Genomic DNA, 22,092 nt, shown 5'->3' with positions numbered 1-22,092 from the left:
TGGTGTTGGGGGGTGAAAGTGGCAGATACATTTAGCCTCTCGTGTCACAGGTGACCTCACAAAGTTCGGCCGTGGGGATGCCTCCTCCCCGGCCCCGGCCACAACCTTGGCCCAGCCCCAGCAGAACCAGACACAGACTCACCATACCACGCAGCAGACATTCCTGAACCCGGCGCTGCCTCCTGGCTACAGTTACACCAGCCTGCCATACTACACAGGGGTTCCGGGCCTCCCCAGCACCTTCCAGTATGGGCCTGCTGTGTTCCCTGTAAGTACTTGGGCTTGGTCTTTACTTGTGGTGAAGAGTCCTAGCGCTAGACACTATGCTAGCTGCTTTCAAGGCTAGATGACTTTTTAATAATGAATGAAGAGGAACAGTTTCCACCTCTGGCCTCTTTCTGGCCTGGGAGAGGGAGTGGGGCTGGGATTGGGGTAAGGGATTACCCATTCGTAGAATTAGCTAAAGGGGGAATGTACAGCTTTGCTTCCCTCAGACTCTCATTCATTCCCTGAACCCATTTTGCTAAGTAAACTGTGGACAGCTTACATCAGAGTGGGTAGCCATCTGAATGCCCAGTCTCTGGAGTAGGACGGGTCGGTTGAATGGTACTTTGCTGCCATTTCACTGTAGTTCTGGCCTATTGCTCTTCAGGTGGCTCCTACCTCTTCCAAGCAGCATGGTGTGAATGTCAGTGTGAATGCATCAGCCACCCCTTTCCAACAGCCAAGTGGATATGGGTCTCATGGATACAACACTGGTAAGCTCACCTTGACCCTGGCTGTCATTGGTGTCTATGGGATGTCATTAAATGAGTTTCAGGGAGGAAGATCTGGTGCTTGAGAAAACAGGGTTGATGAGGGTGTGCTGCTGCTCCATGTATGATTGTTAATGTCTGCCTGACTTGGGTGTCTGTCTGAGCAGCACCAACAGAGGAGCTTAATATTAGAATGTGTATCCACTACTCATGACGGGAATGCCCTGGCGCACGAGTTGGCTGTTAGATTATGTTGGCTGGCCTAAACTTTGGGTGGGAAGCAGAGGGCCCCAAGATTTTACTGAGATGTCAGTGGAGGCAAGTGTTAACGTTTAAGGTAGTGGTAGTACAATAGGGGATATATTCACTGAATAGAAGAGTTAAGTGGGTTCTTAGCTAGCATGCTGTGGTAGGTTTGGCTTAAATCTCTTTGTAGTACTGCTTTTCTCATGTGGCCCCTTTTTATTGCCTATCTAGAGGGCCTGAGATGTGGAGAGAAAGGAGTAGGGCATGAATACTCAATAGAGGGAGAGTTGGACCGTTAGGTTCCTTCATTTGTATGGCTGGTCTCTTTGCAAAGTCCATTTGCACCTCTGATGGCAGGGAGGGAAATACGGGAATCCTCTGAATGGGTGCTGACCTCAAAGATATTTAGCCTATCCCTTGCTCCCGTACCTGACACCTACTCTCCATTTTTGGAGGACAGGGAGTAAGAGTCTTTGAATAAAACAATTCCATCTACTTTTTTCAGTGCCTTGTAGATGTGTATGGGGAGGAGGTGGTTGCCATTGCTTGGGGTTGGAGTTAAGGGTTGTCCTTTAAAATTCTTAGCTTAGTTATGGTTACATGGTGATTTGGATGGAGCTACATCTGTGTTCTTCACCTTGTATGGGCTCCAGGTGGTTAAAATTGCCCAAGGTTTTCAATTATTGGGAAACTGAGCTGAGCAAAAGGGCAGTAGGTCTGGGATCTAACAGGTGGAGCTTTGAACTGTGTTGTATGACTTAGAGTGGGTCAAGATTTAAACTGAAGAAATCCTGAGAGACCCCAATGAGATTTAATAATACCCAGACTCCTTGTGCCTAGGGCCCCCCTCTCACTGAGCAGGTCCACCCTAGTCTTTGGTGGGGAGGATTATAAGCTTTTGTCTTGGAGTGGCCCTATTCCAAAAATATTAGATTTAGGTCTGAGCTGGACCAGGTTCAAGAATTTGAAGAGGTAGATGATTGGTAATCGAAGAAAATGGCATAACTGATTTTGGAAATCCTAGCTTCTTACTTCCCTTAAGATTTCAGAGACCTCCTATAACAGCCCTTTAAGAAGCCCCAGTTCCCAACCCCACAGAGGGCTCTTGTCATCCCATTCCTCATCAACCTCTAAATTCATTTATTTTTATGTATTTGATTCCTTTTAGGAAGAAAATATCCACCCCCTTACAAGCATTTCTGGACGGCAGAGAGCTAATTTGGCCCAAGGCTGGGGGCTGTGTTTTGTGTGTGTGTGTAAATTTGCACTGAAGTCTTGTTTCAGAAACCAGACCACTGAGGAGAGCCTGCTGAGCTGTGGCCATGGCCTGCGTGGCTTGGGGAAATGAGTTGGTGGATACCTTCTGGGCTTTTGAACTTGCCCTTCCCCCATTTCCCTCTCCCCCATGTGTCTGACCCCGTCTTACCCATTTCGAATTCAAGCGGTGCAGCACCTCCTCCGAAGCACCAATGCACACACCTGCTGTTGCTTTTGATTTCTGGAAGGCATGTAGTTCCAACTTGTAACAAAATATTTGTAGTCTTCAATAAACTGTGGTATTTCTTTAGCTAACTCTGGCGTTCTTTCCGTGCATGTCTTTCTGGACACTAGGAACCAATGTTGTGCTGTGGATGAAGGGTGGAGGGTGGCCTTTTCAATCAAACCCCAGCATAGCCAAAGAACTGTTAACTTTTCAGTATGGTGATTTTATTAAGGTGGGGGAGGGGAAGTGGCCTCAGTTCCCAGCCTGTTGATTGGTTAGTCAAGAAAGCTATTTGTAGAAAATGCCCGATTCGCCATGCTTATTATGGCTCTTCACTTTTCCATTTAGATCTTCCCCTTGTCTCTGACATAAGCAGAGGAGAAAGGACAAAAAAGTTCGTGTCGTGTCATTGTGAAAGGCTGAAGAGATGGTGTTCAGAGCTGTTGTTAGGAAAGTATCTTCCAAGGCTTAATTCCCACATCTGGTTCCCAAGGGCCAAGTGGCTGATTGAGATCAGATAAAGTCATTAGTGACCAGCTAGTTGATGACTCAGGCTGTGGAAACTGTTCTAGCCTGGAACATTGTTCTTAGTCCCTCGATGGCTTTTCAGGGATTGTGGATTATTAGTCGTTTTGCACTTGTGGGTATAGCTAAGAATGTGTGGGAGAGATTTGGTTAGACATCTCCTTGACTATGGAAATTCTCATCCCCTCTCAATCCAACTGGTACACCATCAAGCCCTTCGTTCATAGAGTTAACTCGGACAGTGAGAAGCCTGTCCTTGGTTAATTGGAAACCCAGGTACTTCACTTTCTTTGTATTTGTTCCCAGCCCTCTGGAGTAATTTTGTATTGTGAGTGTGATCAGCTTTCCCAGGGGCTGCCATGCTGGGAGAGATTGGTTCTTGTTTCTCCTCCTGGCCATCCACATTGTGTGTGTATGATCAGCACTGCTTGGGAGTGGGGGTAACCAGGGGGTGTTGACTGTTGGAAGGAAAGCAAGAAAACTCCGTAGTCTGAGGAGATTGCTAATTACTGGTGAATGATAGGTAGGGAAACCAATGCCCATTATTTTCTAGGGTCTCAGATGCTTACACTGAGGCCATTTAGGGCTATGACACAAAGTATTCTCTTTTTTCCAGCATTTCCAGTTGTTTCAACCAACAGGCCAATTAAGGCCTCTAGACTAGAAGCTGTTTTTTAGCTAGTCCACCCTCTGGAAAGGATGAGACCAGGTAGGGGCACATTAGAACTAAATTCCTCCCTACCACCCGGCTTGAGAGTCGGCCATTTCTCCCATTCTGTATGGGATGACCAAGTGGTGTCAGCAAGCTGTTTGAGCCTTTGCAGTAAAGATCATTGTCTCTTCTGGTTTCCCTCAAAAATGTTCCATTTATATCCTGTCACACCTTACTCTCAACCCTTCCACACAAACCTCCTCATTAGCTTAGCTTTTTCCATAAATGAACTCCTGTTCTTAAAGTTATGCCTATTACCAGTGATTTGCCAAATGGGCACCTGGGGCTTGCAAAGGGAAGGGAAAAAACTATTCCGTTAGTTCCTGTATTGTCCCCTTTTTCTTCAGTGCCTTTAAAGTGTAGAGTTGATATTTTGGAGATGGGGAAGTATTTTCTCATGCTTGGTTTCTGTAGTTCTGTTCTTTTCCTAGTTGGTGTTTGCTCCTCCCTAGAACTATCTGGACTTGTGATGTGGGAGGGTTCTCCAGGGTAAGATGCCACTTCTACTGGGAAGATTCTAAAGTGGCTGTCCAAGGTGGGCTTAGCTTTTGAAGGCTGCCTTGGTCTAGAGAGGATTTGGGTTCTGGAGTTTGAAGGGAGATTGCTGTTGAATTGTGGGTGAATGGAGAATTCCTCATTTGTGATTTGGTCAGTTTAGTGCTTCCAAAAAACTCTGAACAAAGTGCTCCTAACAGCAGAGGAGAATGATCCAAAGACATAAACTGAAATGCAAAGTTTTTCTGAGGTTTCATTTTATCTCACTTCCTGAAAACTAACATATTTAGAAAGGATGCTCTAAATTCCTAGTTAAATTTGAGTTACTTTTCCTTCAATATTGGTATACAGTTTCTCAAGTAAGTTGCTGGGTTATTTTACCTGATGGCTTTTTCCTATCCTTAACTTATTGCCCCATACCCTAGGAGGTATAGTATGTGTATTTCAGTTTAAGGAGTACAAATCAAAATGGAGAATTGTACTATTGTGGTTTCCTTAAAATTGTAGGTGGTAGGGAGGTTTTCAACAGGAAACATGCAAGTTGCTGGAGTATGGCTTAGAGCTTTTAACTCATGGAAAAGCTGAAGTTGTAAACTAGAATGACAGTTGGATTTTTGTGTTCCATCTAGGCTGTAGGAGACAGCCTACCCTTATCTACCTTCCTTACCCCTCTCTCTCCATACTTTGGCTTAAACTGAGCAAATGGAAATTAGCCTTTGCGCCAGCTCTTTAAATCATAAGTCTGTAGTGTAGAATTGCCAAGACTCTGGGGAAGCTGGACTAAGTAAACTGAGGCTCCGAGAATGAAAGTGCTCTTGGGGGTTGAATAGGAGTGCTCTTCTAATACTTACCTTATGCTGTGGAGGCATGGATTTTGAACCCGTTCAGGAGCAGCACTGCAGAACTGAGTGGAGTTGGGGTCAGTTGATTTTAAATGGACGTTAAAAGTTTAATACAATCTTGTTGGGCTTTGGCACAGAGAAGTGTTTTGAAAACCATATGCTAGTGAGGTTTGGCTATATTCCTTAGTCCTCCCCAATACAACACACCTCCCTCTCACATAAATACTCAGTACACATCTGGAAAGGGCAGGAGAACCTAGGGAGCTTTTGTGTCATGAACTCTTATCCCTCAGGACTGACATGAAGCTGGAAAAACAGACCAAAATTCCCTTGCAGTGCTATAGCTAGAAGGGCTACACACATCATCTCCCAGGGATGGGGCCAGGCAGCTAGCTGAGCTAATCCTCCTGTCTGTTTCCTCCTCCCCCAGGTGTATCAGTCACCTCCAGTAACACAGGCGTGCCAGATATCTCGGGTTCTGTGTACTCCAAAACCCAGGTAGGTGCCTGGCTCTGGATAGAAGTGGAAAAAGAGATGACATAGAGGAGGTGGAGTTGGAATGATAGAAGTACAGTGAACATGGGAATTCCCTGGCTTTCCAGTGGTTAGGACTTGGCACTCTCATTGCCATGGCCCGGGTTCAGTCCCTGGTCGTGGAACTAAGATCCCGTAAGCTGAGTGGCGTGGCCAAAGGGGGAAAAAAAATACAGTGAACAAGAACAACCCTAAGAGAGGCGTCAGGAAATCCATTCTACTAGAAAATGAGTGTCTCTAAACCTCAGTTTCCTGAAGAAGTTTAAATTTAGCCCTCTGGGAAAAAGCAAGAAAAATGTTCCAGGAAGCTGCAGTGTGGTAAATTGTCGTGATATGTCATGTGATTTACTGTGCAACTGTCCTGGCCCTTTACATACCCACTCCCAACCTTTTCATAAGTTTCCGAGAGAACACATATGGAATGAAGGGAAACTAGTTCTTTCCATTCTTTTTGTAAGTATATCTATAAACAGTAGGAGAGGACACAACCCAGTAGCTAAAGTGAGGCATCTGAATTATCCACAGATTTGTATTGTGTTGCTCCCCCAACACACACCATAAATAAGTAAAAGCTTGATGTAAAGTATTAGGAGTTATGGTGGAGTCTTTCATGGCCAAGACCATTAACACTCAAGAAACCTCAGTGTGTATTCATTTCTTTTGCAATATCCAAGGAGTTCTAATTTTTGCCCAACTCCAGGGGGTATCGCTATTTGTGCTAAGAGTAGTTAGCAGATTTCACTGTGTTCATGAATGATGTTAGAATTTATGAAGTGCTGTCACATCTATCCTCTCATTTGGTCCTTACATCTGAGAGGTTAACAGCATCCCTGATTCATGTTAAGAGAAAATGAGGCTGAGAGATTAATTTTCTCAGGTTCACACAGCTGTTAAAGGGTAGAGCTGAGGCTAAGACCTGAATGTCTGACTTCAGGTGCAGCATTCATTCTCTGACACCATGCTGCTTTCTGAGGGTGGGGGATCTTGGGTTCAGAAATTCTGAGGATTAGTTTGCTGATCCCTTTTACTCTCTCTCCTCCCATTCTCCTGGATAGCAGTCTTTTGAGAAACAAGGTTTTCATTCCGGTACTCCTGCTGCCTCCTTCAACTTGCCTTCAGCCCTAGGAAGTGGGGGGCCCATCAATCCGGCCACAGCTGCTGCCTACCCACCTGCCCCCTTTATGCACATTCTGACCCCCCATCAGCAACCGCACTCCCAGATCCTTCACCATCACCTGCAGCAGGATGGCCAGGTAATAGCCCTTCCCCCTCTTTCCTTTCCCTTCCTTTTCCTTCCTATACCCTAAAACTACCTCCCCTTTCCTTTTCTTACCCTTCCTCACCACCACCTTCACCCAGTCCTCCCCAGCGCCAGCCATGGGCACACAGCACATACAGACACAAGCGCACACAACACGAGTGGCCGGCAAAGGAGATGTCAGAGAAGAGGCCAGATTGAAACCTTTTTTGCCCAGTTCCTTTGGTGCCTTTCTCCTCCACCTCCTCCCATAGCGCAGTTGTCCTCATCCTATCAGACCTGGGTCACACCTCCCCTCTTACCTCTCCCAGCCTTCCCCCTTCCCTGACATTATAGCTTTCCCTTCTAATGGTGGAGTTCTATTGTCAAAGTTTGTCCCTTTATTTTCCATATATCCTGGTTCTGCCTCAGCTACCATATTTGCAGATGATTCTCTGTTGCCAGCGCCAGCAGGAGGAGCAGGTAATGAAACTGAATGATGATATGCTTGAACCCACTCCTTTTCAGTCCCCATTTCACCTCCACAGTCTCAGGGAACTTGAAGAGAAAAGATTGCACGGTCACAAATCGGGATACACAAACACAAACACCTTGCTGAGCTCTCTGGCCTCCCGTTCCTCTCTTGTCCTCCTCTCCTCAGTGTCTTTTTCTTTCTACCCTTCCCCGACTCTTGAAACACTTGGTTACCGGAATGGAAAGGATTCTTGGGGCAGCATCTGGAGCCTGGGGCCTCAGACTGTCTCTCTTACCTTTCCTGAAATGGGCTCGCAGATGTGATGTGTGGTAGGGGTGGGGAGCCCTGGGGTGGTGCAGGTGACCTCTCCCCCTTCCTCATAGGTGGTTGCGGAGCTAGAATAAGGGCTGCCTTGCTCTCAAAGACAGATGTCCAAATTGAGGCATTCATGGGGATCAGTGAAAGTGAAATCACCTTGTGATCACTCATCTCCAAGAGGCTATAATTCTCTCTAGAGAGTAGCCTTTCCTCGGATCAGGGGATGGTGGGTGTGGGGGGGTGAGGAGAAGGTGAAATTGAAAATTAGTAGAACTGATGCACTATCTTGTCTCTCAAAGTATCCCACCCTCTTTTCATCTTTCCCTTATTTAAAGTTTTAAAGTGTTTTTTTACTTGTCAGAGGTGCTCTAACTGCTGTATAAAACAAATTTCCTATGGTTAAGAAGTAAGCTTCAGAGTAGTTTCTAAGCAAGGGGAATGGGAGAGTAAAACAATTTCCAGATTTCCACCTGAAGATGTCATAAATTTGTCCCACTAACTAGACATCTTTTTCCTCCCCATTCACCCTCCCATTCCCCTGCAGACGGGCAGCGGGCAACGTAGCCAGACCAGCTCCATCCCGCAGAAGCCCCAGACCAACAAGTCTGCCTACAACAGCTACAGCTGGGGGGCCAACTGAGGCCCTGACTCTCTTCTCCCGGTCCCATCTTCTGAGAGGGCTTCTCAGCCTGGCAACTATGGAAACAGCATCAAAGAGAGAAAGGAATGTGGGGGGGTTCCACTGCCCCCACCCCCAGCGGCCCATCCCATGCCTCAGCTTCATGTCTGTCCCATTCCCATACCATCCCCACTCTGTTGTATGTATTATAGGATTTGTATTTTCTCCTTTTTTTTTTCTTCCTTTCCTCCCCTCCTCCCCCCTTGCATTCAAGATTATGAAACTTTGCTGTGGGCCCTGCCCTCCCTTTTCCTCCTCCTGTTCACCCTGGTGGTGTGTGGGTGAGGTAGGGAGGGGGGACCCCCAAATATATATCAGCCCAACAGCCCTAAGTCTCCTCCTTTATTATTAGGAAACAAAACAACAACAAAAAAAAATGGCGTCATGAATATGAACAGCATTGTCAGATGAATTAGTTGAAGTGTTTTTTTTTTTTTTGTACTGTGTCCTCAAATTTAATGGATTAATGTGTCTTGTATATATAAAAAGAAAACCTCTACCTTCAGCCTCTGCCCATTCTTGCTCCGTCTAGGATATCCTCAGTCTCGTCGATGACCAGCTTGATGAATAAGTATTACTGTACCAACTGGGCCTTCTCTAGCAGGCCCCGAAGGCAGTGGAATAAAATGAAATCTTCGCCCTTTAAGAACTCCTCTGACCTTAATGTGCTAGTATCTTGCCCTTGAGGGCATTCCCTTCCCCCTCTCCCCTAAGAATTACACAGCGTGGTGCCTGGAAAGAATCACTGCAAATCTTCATTTCCTCCAGATCTACAGCAGATTTTAGGCAATGAAGGGATAGCAGATATTGGGTTGAAAGGGAAAGGGTTAAGCAGGAGTTGAAAGAAATGGCTTTGTAGAATCAAAGTGTAATTTAGATGGATCCAGGCAAATGAACTGGAAAGAAATGAGGGCAACATGCACTGTTGGCTAGCAAAACTGAAGCAGTAGTTCTTACTTCTTGAGTGCTTTCACTTCAAGTAGCTAATATCCAACCCCTTGAAAAGGAGTCTAGAGCAAGGCCAGGGTTGGGATGGAGGTTGGGGGTACAGGGAGGGGGAGGCTTTTAAAGTCAGTGCCCCGAAAAAGGAGATACTTATCGCCCCAGATTCTCTCCCAAGACACTTCAATAGATTTCCCTTGCTCTCTTACAAAGTCTTTATCCTGGTGGTTGCAGACCCTGCCTGAAAGAATTAGACTCCCGTATAGTTATGACAAAATCCTTAATAGCTGGAGAGATGGAGCTAAATCCATGCGTTCCTCTGTCTTTATCTTTTACTCAACTCTGGGGAAGTCACTATACTAGAAGAAGCTTAATGCAACATTTTGTCCATCCCTTTAATTAATATTAGACTTTATTTGTATGAGTCAAGAAACAAACTGGACGGAGGAAAGGGGCGAGGTGGGTTTAGAAGTAAGACTGGTCGTCCATGGGTTGGTGAGCCGGCGGTGAGGGTGGGTCTCCGTCCGGTTCATTTGTGCGGGTGGGCTGCCCTCTGGCGGCTGCCTCCGGTGCCATCCAGTGTCAAACCCTCGAAACACCCTGTTGGAGCGGGTTGATCGGCAGGAAGGAGAATTGACTTAGGAGGCAGGTGATCGTTGTAAAATGAAAATTCAGTACGCCCGCTCCCTTCACAGGAAACAGTAAAAGAAAACCTTTGGAACGTGATAGGTCCGTCCGCCCTGCCCCCCCACCCAGTCCGGCTTACGGTCGTTTTACGACAGTGTCCGATCGCAGGCTTGCTTTCCGGTAGCGTGGTCTGACGCTGCGCTCAATTTCCGTCAGCGTAGCTCTGGCTACCCCCAGCTGTGGGGTTCGAGAGTTCGAGTCCCACTGCGGGAATGAGCCTCTTTGACCTCTTTCGGGGCTTTTTCGGCTTTTCTGGACCTCGGAGGTGAGAGCGGGTCCGGGCCAGAGAACGTGGGGCGGGATCCTCTGAGGTGAGCTTGACCCTTGACACCCTATTTTTGGAAAAACATCCTTTTCCCCACTCCTTCAATTCCTGCGGAGAGAACGGAAGTCAACATTGAGCGCTCACCCCGCGACAGTAACCAGGGCAGTAGTTAAGAGGAGAGGAAACAGCCGCTTAAACCTTTCTGCAGTCTGGGGTGATGCAACAGGGGCGCGGGTGGGGAAGACAATGGGGCTTTGGGGAAGAGAACAGTGAGCAAGTGAGCCGGACCTTGGGAGAGAAGGGAGGGGCTGGGGAACAGTGAAGAAAAGCCGAGCGGAAGCGTTTGGGGGAGCCGCGAGGTGAGGGCTGACTTTGATAAAAACAAAACAAACCCGATGGCCAGTCCTCTTAACCCTCACTTCAGCTTCCTAGATCGCAGCTTTTGTCTCACTTTGTCACCCATTAGCTGATTTTATGGTTTAAGTAGAAATCTTGGTGGCCGATCTGCCTCCACCCCTAGCCACAGAGATCCCTTTTTTGGAGGGATGACTCGCGATGAAGATGAAGATGATGAGGAAGAAGAAGGAGCCACGTGGGGCCGTGGGAGCTCGAGATTTGAGAGTCCCCAGCCCCCCGAGGAATTTGGCTTCGGCTTCAGCTTCAGCCCAGGAGGAGGGATGCGTTTCCACGATAACTTCGGCTTTGATGACCTAGTACGGGATTTCAATAACATCTTCAGCGAGATGGGGGCCTGGACCTTGCCTTCCCGCCCTCCTGGTGTGTGGATGCCCCGGGGGAGAACCTGTGGTTTCTGCTGGGTCGGTGGGTGAAAAAAGGAACCTGCAGAGAGTAGTTGGGGGTTGGGAAGTGTGAGAAAACTGATGATTTCAAGGAGATTTAAGAGTCCAAGTCCCCAGCATCCACCTGCCGCCTTTCTGCAGAACTTCCAGGTCCTGAGTCAGAGACACCTGGTGAGAGACGGCAGGAAGGACAGACGCTTCGGGACTCAATGCTTAAGTATCCAGATAGTCACCAGCCTAGGATCTTTCATGGGGCCTTGGAGAGTGACGCAAGAACTGAATCCTCCAAACCAGCACCAGGCTGGGGCTCCCAGAGACCTTTTCATAGGGTGAGTACATCTGGGCCTGAAGTGGGAGCCTGTGGAGAAAACTGACTGCAAAGACTGGAAACCTTGTTGGAATCTTAACAGTCTTGGGTTGGGGTCCTAGGCCCTCCTCTTGGTGTATTTATCTGTTTTCTGTATTAAGCTTCTTGTAGGATTTTCTTTGGGGGGAAATGTGAGTTTTGCTTTTTGTTTAAAAAAATTGGTCTAAATGATTCTTGGACAAAGCAGATTTCTTGAGGGAGGACAGAAAAGTATCAGTTGAGGAATGCTTTTTGGTAGAGGGATACATAAAACAGGAAGGTGGAAGGTGTAAGTAAATAAAGCTATCCTGGCTGGGATTATTTCTCCTGAGGAAAAGTAGTTTTGGAACTTGGAAATAGTTTGGGTTCTGTGACCCCCTCAAATTTGATTGAAAGGTGTCATTTGACCTACTTTGGCTTCTTCTGCAGTTTGATGATACGTGGCCTGTGACCCCCCATTCTAGAGCCAGAGAGGACAATGGTGAGTTTGGAGGGAAAGGACATTTACCAGCCCTTTGTTCTCCCTCCCTGAAATTTCTTCCGGCTACACTTGTTCCCTTCTTTCCCTTGGACTCCTTCTTTCCTCTTTCCTCTCTCTGCCCTTCTAGATCTTGATACCCAGGTTTCCGAGGAGGGCCTTGGCCCAGTTCTGCAGCCCCAGCCCAAATCCTATTTCAAGAGCATCTCTGTGACTAAGATCACTAAGCCAGATGGGGTGAGTTGGGAGAGACGGGTAAAGGGAACTATGGTCAGAGAATGTTCTGGAAAGGGAGACCTATGTAAAGAAATCAGTTAACTGTTAGGGATATTGTGGGGGCTTCTCCTTGTAGACCGTAGAGGAGCGCCGGACTGTGGTGGACAGTGAGGGCCGGAAAGAGACCACAGTAACCCATCAAGAAGCAGGTGGCTCTCCTAGGGATGGTAAGTAAAGAGTATGAATCAAAGGGATCCATTTCTTAATTCCTTGGGAAAGGGAAACCCTTAACCCTCCTACCCTTTAACATTATTCTTCTTCTTTGCCCCTGTCTAGTCTCTTTCACTTAGCCTCTGTGTATCACTTTCTTCCTTAGGTCCAGAATCACCAACACCTCCATCCCTGGATGATGCCTTTTCCATCCTGGATTTGTTCCTAGGACGTTGGTTCCGGTCCCGGTAGCCTTGTTAACCCTCAGAGGCCTTTAGGTTCTTTTCGCCTCCCACCCTTTGCTCACCAGCAATGGGCTTAGTTCTCCTCCTGCCACGTCAGCACCTTGGGTGTGTGGAACAGTGAATTGGGGGTATGTCAGTATGTCACTCACCCAGACTGACCAATAAAACCTTTATTTATGCTAATTCCTTAGTTTTGGCTTTGTCATGGCTGTTCCACTTTCTCACACTATCCAGGGCTTCCCAAATTAACTTGGCCCACAAAAAATTATTTCTTAATTTTTTGCTTTACTTTCCAAAACCTGATTTTGATAAGTAAGGGTCAGGTATCTCTAGAAGATGATTTTCCTTATGAAGAGATAATATAACTAGTGATAATTCCAGGGAAATTTCTACATGGGGATGCATTAGATTAAAAAAAAGGAAGTATGTGTATAAGTGTAGAGGAAAAACTGCTTCCCTAGGTGTGGGAGCACTATGATTGGGTAGTTCATGAGATAATTTGATGAAGTACATGGGCAAATATGTTTTCCTTTACTGGCTATGTTTTTATTTTTTTGTACATATTAGGGAAAATATAACTAGCAAAACATTATTGGTCTCTTCAAGGAGTGGTACTGGGAAAGCTGGACAGCCACATGTAAAACAAGTAGATTAGAACATTGCCTCATACCAGATAGAAAAACTCAAGATGTAAATGTAGGGACTTCCCTGGTGGTGCAGTGGTTAAGAATCCGCCTGCCAGTGCAGGGGATATGGGTTCGGTCCCTGGTCCGGGAAGGTCCCACATGCCATGGAGCAACTAAGCCCGTGCGCCACAACTACTGAGCCCGTGCTCTGCAGCAGGAGAAGCCACTGCAGTGAGAAGCCTGTGCACTGCAGTGAAGAGTAGTCCCCACTTGCCACAACTAGAGAAAGCCCGCGCACAGCAACGAAGACCCAACACAGCCAAAAAAAAGGTTTCAGGGACTTCCCGGGTGGCGCAGTGGTTAAGAATCTGCCTGCCAATGCAGGGGACACGGGTTTGATCACTGGTCCAGGAATATCCCACATGCCGTGGAGCAACTAAGCCCGTGAGCCACAACTACTGAAGCCCACGTACCCCAGACAATGAAGCCCGTGTGCCCTAGAGCCCATGCTCTGCAACAAGAGAAGCCACTGCAATGAGAAGCCGCACACCTCAACGAAGAGTAGCCCCTGCTCACCGCAACTAGAGAAAGCCCGTGCACAGCAAAGAAGACCCAACGCAGCCAAAAAATAAATAAATTTTTAAAAATTATGTAATGTGGATCCCACATTAACGGATCAAGTACTCTATAAGTCCTTATAGAGTGATATTAGCTGAGACCCTATGGGCAGGAAAGGCAAACCTATACTCAGAGTAAGTGCCAATCCCAGTCAAAAGTGGTGGGGAATCTAGTGTCCTTGTCCCTAAGTGTCTGCTTCCTCTCCTTGAGAGATAGCACTGTATTAGGGACTTAGTGTTGGTATTTGTTAACGGCAGATTGCATGTTGGCCACAGCAGTGGTTAACTGAGCCGTGGTGAGTAGGAGCTCACACTGTTGGGCCTGTGCATAGCCTGTATCCTACCACCAGTTACTCTACTCAGTGTATTCATTGTTCGGAAGTGGGTGGCTGATGACAGGCAGTGGCTAAGTCATTCTTCCTACTTGGTTGTTCAGTGCATCTGTGATGGATGCTTTCTGGTGGGCGTTAACGTCTAATACAAAGACCTTTATACTTCAAGACTACTCCCATAGGTCCATCCTCAGACTTTCTTGTCCCTGATCTTCCACTCTGTCTTTTCAAGCCCCTGACCAAACAACCAGGCCAGTTGTGACTGTGTATGTTCTTAGCTTCTCTTTCCACGCAAAGTGGATGACCAGATGTACTGTCCAAATCTCTGTCCCCTGGGAGGATTTCCCCTCACCACTGTCTTTCAAGGCCACTCTTGATTTGTTGCAATGCAGCAGCAGTCAATTTTTGGCTTTTGCCCACAAACTGCCAACTCATGTCTGAACCAAGCTTATTCCTTCTCTGATCCCTCTTCACAAGGGATCCGTGTCACAGACTGAATGTCTGTGCCCCCCCTACCCAATTCATATGTTGAAACCTAACCCCCATTGTGATGGTATTTGGAGGTGGGGCCTTGGGGAAGTGATTAGGTTATGAAGGTAGAGCCCTCATGAATCAGATTAGTGCCCTTATAGAAGAGACCCCAGAGAGCTTCCCTGCTCCTGCCACCTCAGGACACAGGGAGAAGACAGCTGTCTATGAACCAGGAAGTGGGCCCTCACCAGACCCCGAATCTGCTGGCACCTTGATCTTGGAATTAGCAGCTTATAGAGCTGTGAGAGATCAATTTCTGTTGTGTATAAGCCACCCAGTCTATGGTATTTTATTATAGCAGCCTGAATGGACTAAGACAATCCCCAATAGGGTCATGTGAGCTGAGGGAGAGATGCCTGGTAGAGCCTGGGCCACTTACTTTTCAGCTGGCTTGTGCCCTCTGACCCTGCTTATGCCTGAACCCAAAGATGTCACTTCCATTTTACAATGTGTTCTTGCTGGGCCCACCCTTCCTAAAGACATGGAGAATTAGGCAGAGCCCAGCTTGTGATGGGCAGTTCTGGCTACTTGGTCACTTGATGAATTGTAATCAGATGCTCTGTCTCTGTTGGAGCCCAGTAGCACTGTAAGAGCTGCTTTTCAAAAGGTATGTATATCTCTGCTGCAGATGGCATGGCTTTGCTCCAGAGCCCTGTGGGTCTACATTATGATTCTCCTATTAGAGCTTGCCAAACCACACACAGTATCGTTTCCTACTACAGATACTCTAGTCTCACTGGGTCTGCCGGGTCACATGTCTGCAGAGGCCTTTTCTGCTTTGGCCCCACTCGAAGTTGACAGCCTTCAATGGTCAGAGTTGTATTCTCAAGGGTGAAATACATCGCTCCTAAATCCTAAGTAGATTGGTGATGTTTTTTTCTCAGCGGTGGAAGGTAGGAGATGCAATAATCAGTCCTTTACTTCAGATTGGATATCCAGCATGTCCCAGACCACTGGACCTCTCAGAACTTTACCAAAGTGGCAGTTCCCTGAATCTTTATAGGATTGTTTCCCACCTTCTGAATACGTGTTATCTTTCCAGGCCCTCCAATATACTTCCATTTCTTCCTCTCCTTATCTGATTAGCATGATGTTATATATAGAGCTGACTCTTGCACAACGCAGAGGTTAGGGCCTCTGACCATCTGCCCAGTCAAAAATCCAAGTCCCCTCCAGGGACCTCCCTGGAGGTCCAGTGGTTAAGACTTCGCCTTAACCACTGGAGGGGGTGCGGGTTCGATCCCTGGTCAGGGAGCTAAGATCCCACATGTCTCGCAGACCAAAAAAAAAAAAAAAAAAAAAAAAAAAAAAAAAAATCCAAGTATAACTTTACAGTTAGCTCTCTGTATATGTGGTTCTGCATCTTTGCATTCAACCAACTGTAGATCGTGTAGTACTGTAATACATATTTAATGAAAAAAATCCACATGTAAGTGGACCCGAGGAGTACAAACCTGTGTTGTTCAAGGGTCCATTGTATAGTGGACAAATATGATGTTCTTCAAAATGTCCAGATAGTCAAGCTCCCTTCAGATTGTATTATGACAGAGGACCAGAGAGTTTACATAGTCCTGGGGTAAGTGTTTATCTCTAGACTTCCCACGTGGATGAAATTCCTTGGGATCCTCCTTTCTGATCTGGTTGGGAGGCAAAATAACATATTCACCAGATTAATGGCTACATACTACCAACCAGAGGCTGTATTAAACTGCTCTATAAAGTTACCATTTGGGGGCTTCCCTGGTGGCGCAGTGGTTGAGAGTCCGCCTGCTGATGCAGGGGACACGGGTTCGTGCCCCGGTCCGGGAAGATCCCACGTGCTGTGGAGCGGCCGGGCCCGTGAGCCATGGCCGCTGAGCCTGCGCATCCGGAGCCTGTGCTCCGCAACGGGACAGGCCAAAGCAGTGAGAGGCCCACGTACCGCTAAAAACAAAAAAAAAAAAAAAAAAAAAAAAAAAAAAAATTACAATTTGGGACACAACAATTGCAATTGGAGTTACTATTTGAATAATTTTACCGTAGACCACTGCCATCTGCCATGATCTATCCGGTTTTTGTAGGAGCCAAACTGGTGGTATGAAAGGGACCACCTCTCTTATGTTCTTTACATCTTTGAGGGTGGCACTAATCTCTTCCATTTACCCTAGGATATGGTATTGTTTTTATTTATTATCTTGGTGTGAGGTAGTCTCAGCCCTCTAATTGGCCTTCATCACTTACTCCATAGGTCAAGAAACAAATATGAGTGTTCTGCAACTTCAAAGAATGTCCATTTCAATTATATGTTGGGGTGTCAAGGAAGTGACCACCTGGTGGATCCTTGGTCTCAGTGAATATCCTGTGAACCAGACCTGAGCCCAGGACTCCATTTATTATCTGGACCCCATATGCTCCTACTCTAACAAGGGGTCGTGGTACAGCTTTGGGTTGTCAGCTGTCAATTTTAGTTCAGATCCTTTGTCCAAAAATCCTCAAAATGTCTGAGTATTCTCCCTTTTTTCAATAATGGTCCTCAATGTAAATGACTTGTTTAGGCATTTTTACTTTTCTTATCGTGAGCTATCATTTTCCCCAAGCCTCCTAGAAGTGTATTCACCCCACATCCCAGGGATCTTGCCAGGATTTAAATCCTAAATCCCAGGAGAGTGTTCCCTTATCAATAAATTCTTCCATATCTAACTTTATGTTCCACTTCCTTTGATCCAGCACTCTCGGCATCCAGTTCTATGTATAACGCTACCAAACTCCCCTCGGTCATTGAATCCCTGCATCAACCATTCATTGATGTGGATCCTATAGGAGGACACGTGACCTTGGCTGAAGCAGTTCCCTGCCACAGAAGTCACGGCCATGAGGGAAGCAGCTGAGTGCCAGCAGCATCTGTTATTCCCAGCAGCTGGGGAGTGGGTGCATTAGCCCTGAAAAGGGGACCTGGGTGGAGCACTATAATATCCACTAAAGCCAATAAAGAAGTATTATTTCACAGAGATGTGCCCAGGACTGCGCTAGAGCCCCCAGGGTTATATAACCCAGCTCTCAAGAACCTCATAAACTATATCAGTATTTTTAAAATCTGTATATTGTCTGTTTCCACCTACTAGAGCATCAGCTCTAAGAGGGCAGGAGCTATGTTTCGTTTACCACTGTTTCCCCAGGGTCTAGAGCTTGATCCATAGTTGAATGAATCTTAATTAGAGGCTTGAGATATGAAGAAGTAGGAAGTGGCTGTCTTAAGCAGAATAAGAGTGGCAAGCATCCAGAGAAGGGGAGGTGGAGCTCAACGTGGGCATGAAGCCCTCCTCTGGAGCCATGGCAAGAGACACAAAGACAGAGCATTCTCTAGTCAAGGTGAGGCTGCATCAAAGTACAAGCATGCCTTATGTGGGTTTTATTCCTGCAGCCTGCGGTCTTCAGTCCAGTCTCTCTGGAGGCATATTGAATTTCCCAAGCAACCAAATGGTTTGAGGGAAGACTTCACGTTCCACGTGAGAGGCATTGTGGAATATCAGAGGGAGAGTCAGAAGACCTGCATTTGAATTCAAACTTAGCTATTAACTAGCTGTGTGGCCTGGGGAATTCTAAGGCTCTCTCAGTATCCTCATCGCAGAGCAGGAGCGATAGTACAATACTACTTTCCACAGCTGTCTTGAGCACCAAGAGAACTAATGTACATGAAGCAGCCTACTCCTCCCAGTTTTTCGGCATAAGGGGAGGCTCCTCCTGGGAGGACTGGGGATGAGAGACAGAGGAGACAGAGGCTGGGCAAACTCCAGGCTCTAGTTGTGCACAGAGACTGCCCATAGACCTTCTCCCTCCCTAGCTTCCACTCATGCACAGACAGACATTAGCTGCTGTTCAGTAACTGAGATAATTGGTTTTAAAGTCTTTTCCTTATCTTTGCCCCTGACAGGCAGAAGCTGTGTAGCAGCAGTGCACCTATGCAGACAGAGGGAGTGGTAACCAGAGATAAGGTGTCCCCACCATAGCCTACACTCAGTCCCTGGCCCAAGTCAAGGACCGGCTTCAGATCCACAGCATCCCGGCCCGGCAGTGCCTGGCCAGAGTTTCTGGGTGCGTTTGTGCTCACAGTAGGCAGGGTAATTGGGGAAAGGAAAGAGGGGAGGTGGGCAAAAGTTTCTGGCTCCTCCTAGCATCCTTATCTCTTCCTCCTGGTGTCCCGCTTCAACTCTCCATCATTTCTCTTTTTCCCCCGCTCTTGTCCCTTTTATCCCTCTCCTACTCCCTCATTTTTATGCCTGTCCCTTTCCATCTCTTATCCTCCTCCCCTTTCTTTACTCTTTCTCTGCTTCTCCCATTTTTTCCCCTTCCCTCTTTCTGCTTTTTCTTGCTGATCTCTCAAGTCCATTCATCTCTCTTGGCCACTCCCCTCACCTTCCCAGTCTCTCTCTCCTGTTGGTCCACCAGGCTCCTTATTCTTGGTTCCCTCTTCCTCATCTTCCTTCTCTCTACCAGCTCCTCATACAGGGGACTTTGGCCCAGGCTGTCACCAGTAGAGGAACCAAAGGCAACTTCTTCATCATGTTTCTGGCTAGCTCTCTGGGTGTTAGGCTAGCCATCTACATCAGTGGTAATGTCTCAGGTAAGGAGGGTGAGGTCTGGTCATCAGACGGGGTAGGATTGTGTACTTGAGTGTGGTAATTGTGAAAAGGCAGATCCTTTGGTGACTTATAGATATTATCTCCTTGAGCTTGACCAGTGACCTGGACTGAGATATGCCTTTGGCCCAGTCCAGTCCCTTCCCTTTCTGTTTCTTGCCATCCCGCTTCTTCACATTAATCCTCCACTCACATAGATGGAGATCTATGGCAAAGCATCAAGGGTAAGTACTCTCCTCTTCTGTCCCCCACCTAAGCCCTTGGGGGTTCACCTTTGCTCAGGACCTCACCTGCTCGTCCCCCAGGCACACATTGCGTCAAGTGCTGTAGTGGAAAGAGCAGACAGACCCAGGTTCAAACTTGGCTTCCCTGTGTGACCTTGACAAGTTGCTTAACCTCCTTGAGCCTCAACTTCCTAATCTATATGATGGGAAGAGTAACATTTGTCTTAAGAGTTGTGGGGAGGAGTTGCAGTGCTACCTGGTGACAGTGCCTGGCAGTGACACAATGGATATTTGTTTTCTTTTCTTGATCCTTGAAGGGGCCCACCTGAATCCAGCCTTCTCCCTGGTCATGTGCCTCCTGGGATGCCTCCCCTGGGCCAAGTTTCCCATTTACTCCTTGGTGCAGTTGCTATCCGCTTTCTGTGCCTCTGGAGCATAGGTGTATGCTCTCTATCATGGTAACAGAGAGAACGGGGTTGGGGACACCTGTGTGTGGGCAAGGGTGCCTTAGAGCAGTTTTGAATGAGCAAAGATGACCCTGCAGATGCCCTACAGAGCTATACAGGTGGGAACCTGACAGTGACTGGTCCCAAGGAGACAGCCTCCATCTTTGTCACCTACCCTGCCACCTAACTGTCCCTGAGCAATGCCTTCCTGGATCAGGTAGGCATGAGGGGGTGATTTGGGAAAGCCACAACCTTTGCCCTTGTCCCCTGGGACCTCAACCTATTGTTCAGGCTCTGGGTGGGATGTGGGGTTGCATTTATGTTTGCACCTCACCTTCCCCAGCTGCCTGTGTTGGACAAAGTCAGATGACGTGGGGTGGTAGCCTGGAGTGCTTGGGTGAGATAGGGCAGATGGAGCACCTGACAGCTGATGGGAGCCCCTCTGCCTCTGTCCACTCCAAGGTTCTGGGCACCTGGATGCTGATTGTGGGGATCTTAGCCATCCTGGACACACGGAACAAGGGAGTGCCTGCGAGTGTGGAGCCTGTGGTAGTGGGGTTGCTGATCCTGGCCATCAGGCTATCCATGGGTGCCAGCTGTGGGTTCCCAATCAACCCTGCCTGGGACCTCGACCCACGGCTTTTCACCTACGTGGCTGGCTGGGGCCCTGAAGTCTTCAGGTGAGAGACGGCCTCCCCTGGTGCTGTCCTTCCCCTCATCCCTCTGCTAAAGGCTCTAAGCCTTGGTCCCCAGATCTTCCTTTTAAATAGTTCTCTTGGCCTCTTAGGACAGTGAACCTCCTCTAAGCCCAAGTTCTCCCTTTCTCTTTTGTCCCCTGCCTCCCCCTCCACTCTTTTCATTGAAACAGTGACATTTAGAGGTTGTGTTCTTGGGCACGTCACATTACCTGTTTGGACATTAGTAATCTCATCAACAAAACACAGATATTCAGATAATTCCCTAAGGCAAGAGGCTGGACCAAGCTCTCCTGGAGTCTCCTCTTTAAGTGCTATGCTCTGGTGCCAACACACCTTCTTTCTGGTGTCTATCACCCCAGGAACTGCTTTAGGGAGTTCTCTTACTACTACCGCCAGTCCTTCAGAGGGAAGGCTAAGGGACTCACCCTGATATCGCCCTTCTGATCTTCTCTTGTAGCGCTGGCAATGGCTGGTGGTAGGCCCTCTAGGGAGGGCCACACTTAGCACAGCCACACACTGGCGGCTGGTGGCTCTGCATCATCCTGAGCACTCAGAGCCAGCTCAGGATTTAGAGTGTGCCCAACCTGAAGCCTCAGACTCGGAAAGTCCTGCCGCAACTCAGGTGCAGGAGAGTAAGCTGTGATTCTGACATGACAGTCCTCACCTCCCTCACGGACACTGAAGAGGGCCAGAGACCCATGCCTGGTGACAAGACGTTTTTTCTCTTTATTAATACACCAGGCCCTGGGCAGCTTCTCCGTTTACTCATCTAGGCATCGCTTCCTCCTAAACTGGGGAGGATGCCTGGACAGGGAGAATTGAAGAGGGTCAGGTAAGGGACCTAGGCTTTTCATCGCCTCCTGCCCCAGGCAGGTTTTCGGACCCTGGACTTCCAGGAACGCAGTTCCTCAAAGTAGCCGCCAGAGGGTGCGCACCCTGGAACCCGGATTGCGAAGGCTGCGGGAATCCGCAGGATCGTGGAGGCCGACCATCTAGTGCGGGGCATAACCCAGGGGACTTCCTCCAAAGCTTGGTCCCCACTGCCTGACTCCTTGCTCTCGTAACCTCAGCGCCGCCCGCCTTTCCGCTCACTGGGGCGCCTCGCAGAGATTCAGCACCCCGCAGATAGTAATTAGGGGTACGGGGAGCCGCCTCCACCAAGGGGGCGTGGTGGGGGAAAAAAGGGAGGGCCGCCGGAGGAACACAGGCATGCAAGCGCCTAGAGACTGGGAGACCAAGCGGGAGAAACTGACGCACGACCCAATAGCTAGACATTCCGGGCTGTGTCACTGAAGGAGAGGGTGAACAGTGAGATGAGCCAGGGCGAGGAGAGAAGGCGAAGGAACAGAGGGAATGAGTGTAGGGGTAAAGAAAGCTGGTGCGGAGGAAAATTCTCGTCGTTCACCGCTTCCCTAAGTCTCCCACACATTAGCAGATAAACAGCGTTCTTCTGTTTCCTTTTTTTCCAAAGAAAAAAAAAATCTCAGCGCTATCTCGCTTCCAGACTTTTTT

General features: G+C 47.8%; 3 protein-coding genes across 17 annotated transcripts in view; all 3 read left to right on the top strand.

The window, feature by feature from the left end:
• Positions 1–8,949, top strand: part of UBAP2L (ubiquitin associated protein 2 like) — a 39,805-nt gene extending 30,856 nt beyond the window's left edge. For 3 of the 13 annotated variants that reach the window (XM_024748271.1, XM_024748275.1, XM_024748273.1), the window contains 5 exons: positions 51–268; positions 653–758; positions 5,489–5,556; positions 6,648–6,845; positions 8,167–8,806. In XM_024748271.1, coding sequence (XP_024604039.1) covers positions 51–268; positions 653–758; positions 5,489–5,556; positions 6,648–6,845; positions 8,167–8,262 — 686 coding nt within the window. In that variant the 3' untranslated portion in view covers positions 8,263–8,806. Of the gene's footprint in view, positions 1–50; positions 269–652; positions 759–2,169; positions 2,574–5,488; positions 5,557–6,647; positions 6,846–7,261; positions 7,313–8,166; positions 8,807–8,833 lie in introns of those variants that run through there. The other 10 variants (XM_024748279.1, XM_024748281.1, XM_024748280.1 and 7 more) reach the window with 8 other exon arrangements.
• A 1,094-nt stretch (positions 8,950–10,043) lies between these two features.
• On the top strand, positions 10,044–12,673 carry HAX1 (HCLS1 associated protein X-1). 3 transcript variants are annotated; one of them, XM_024748282.1, is made up of 7 exons: positions 10,044–10,195; positions 10,716–10,972; positions 11,137–11,324; positions 11,771–11,822; positions 11,950–12,056; positions 12,172–12,262; positions 12,412–12,673. In XM_024748282.1, the coding sequence occupies exons 1-7, from the start codon at positions 10,143–10,145 to the stop codon at positions 12,495–12,497; spliced, it is 834 nt and encodes a 277-aa protein (XP_024604050.1). In that variant the 5' UTR covers positions 10,044–10,142; the 3' UTR covers positions 12,498–12,673. The 3 variants fall into 3 exon arrangements, with proteins under 3 accessions (XP_024604050.1, XP_024604051.1, XP_024604052.1); XM_024748283.1 differs by having other exon boundaries at positions 10,106–10,241; XM_024748284.1 differs by having other exon boundaries at positions 10,138–10,195; positions 10,739–10,972.
• A 1,942-nt stretch (positions 12,674–14,615) lies between these two features.
• Positions 14,616–21,223, top strand: AQP10 (aquaporin 10). Its single transcript, XM_024748091.1, is given in 9 exon segments — positions 14,616–14,628; positions 18,583–18,656; positions 18,658–18,684; positions 19,070–19,196; positions 19,754–19,894; positions 19,981–20,099; positions 20,345–20,562; positions 21,038–21,054; positions 21,057–21,223. Coding segments are annotated over 9 exon segments (903 nt in total).
• The last annotated feature ends 869 nt before the right edge of the window (positions 21,224–22,092 follow it).

The sequence above is a fragment of the Neophocaena asiaeorientalis genome, unplaced genomic scaffold, assembly GCF_003031525.2.
Source record: "Neophocaena asiaeorientalis asiaeorientalis breed wild unplaced genomic scaffold, Neophocaena_asiaeorientalis_V1.1 scaffold76, whole genome shotgun sequence".
Taxonomy (NCBI): Eukaryota; Metazoa; Chordata; class Mammalia; order Artiodactyla; family Phocoenidae; genus Neophocaena; species Neophocaena asiaeorientalis.
The sequence above is the reverse complement of the archived record's forward strand: the minus strand, read 5'-3'. Positions and strand labels throughout refer to the sequence as shown.

What these genes read in the sequence shown, in the direction of transcription:
- HAX1 (XM_024748282.1), top strand. Translation starts at nt 10,143, where the DNA reads ATGAGCCTCTTTGACCTCTTTCGGGGCTTTTTCGGCTTTTCTGGACCT. An exon ending in GGCTTTTCTGGACCTCGGAG is followed by an intron (nt 10,196 to 10,715) that starts GTGAGAGCGGGT and finishes CTCCACCCCTAG; the next exon opens with CCACAGAGATCCCTTTTTTG. An exon ending in CCCAGAGACCTTTTCATAGG is followed by an intron (nt 11,325 to 11,770) that starts GTGAGTACATCT and finishes CTTCTTCTGCAG; the next exon opens with TTTGATGATACGTGGCCTGT.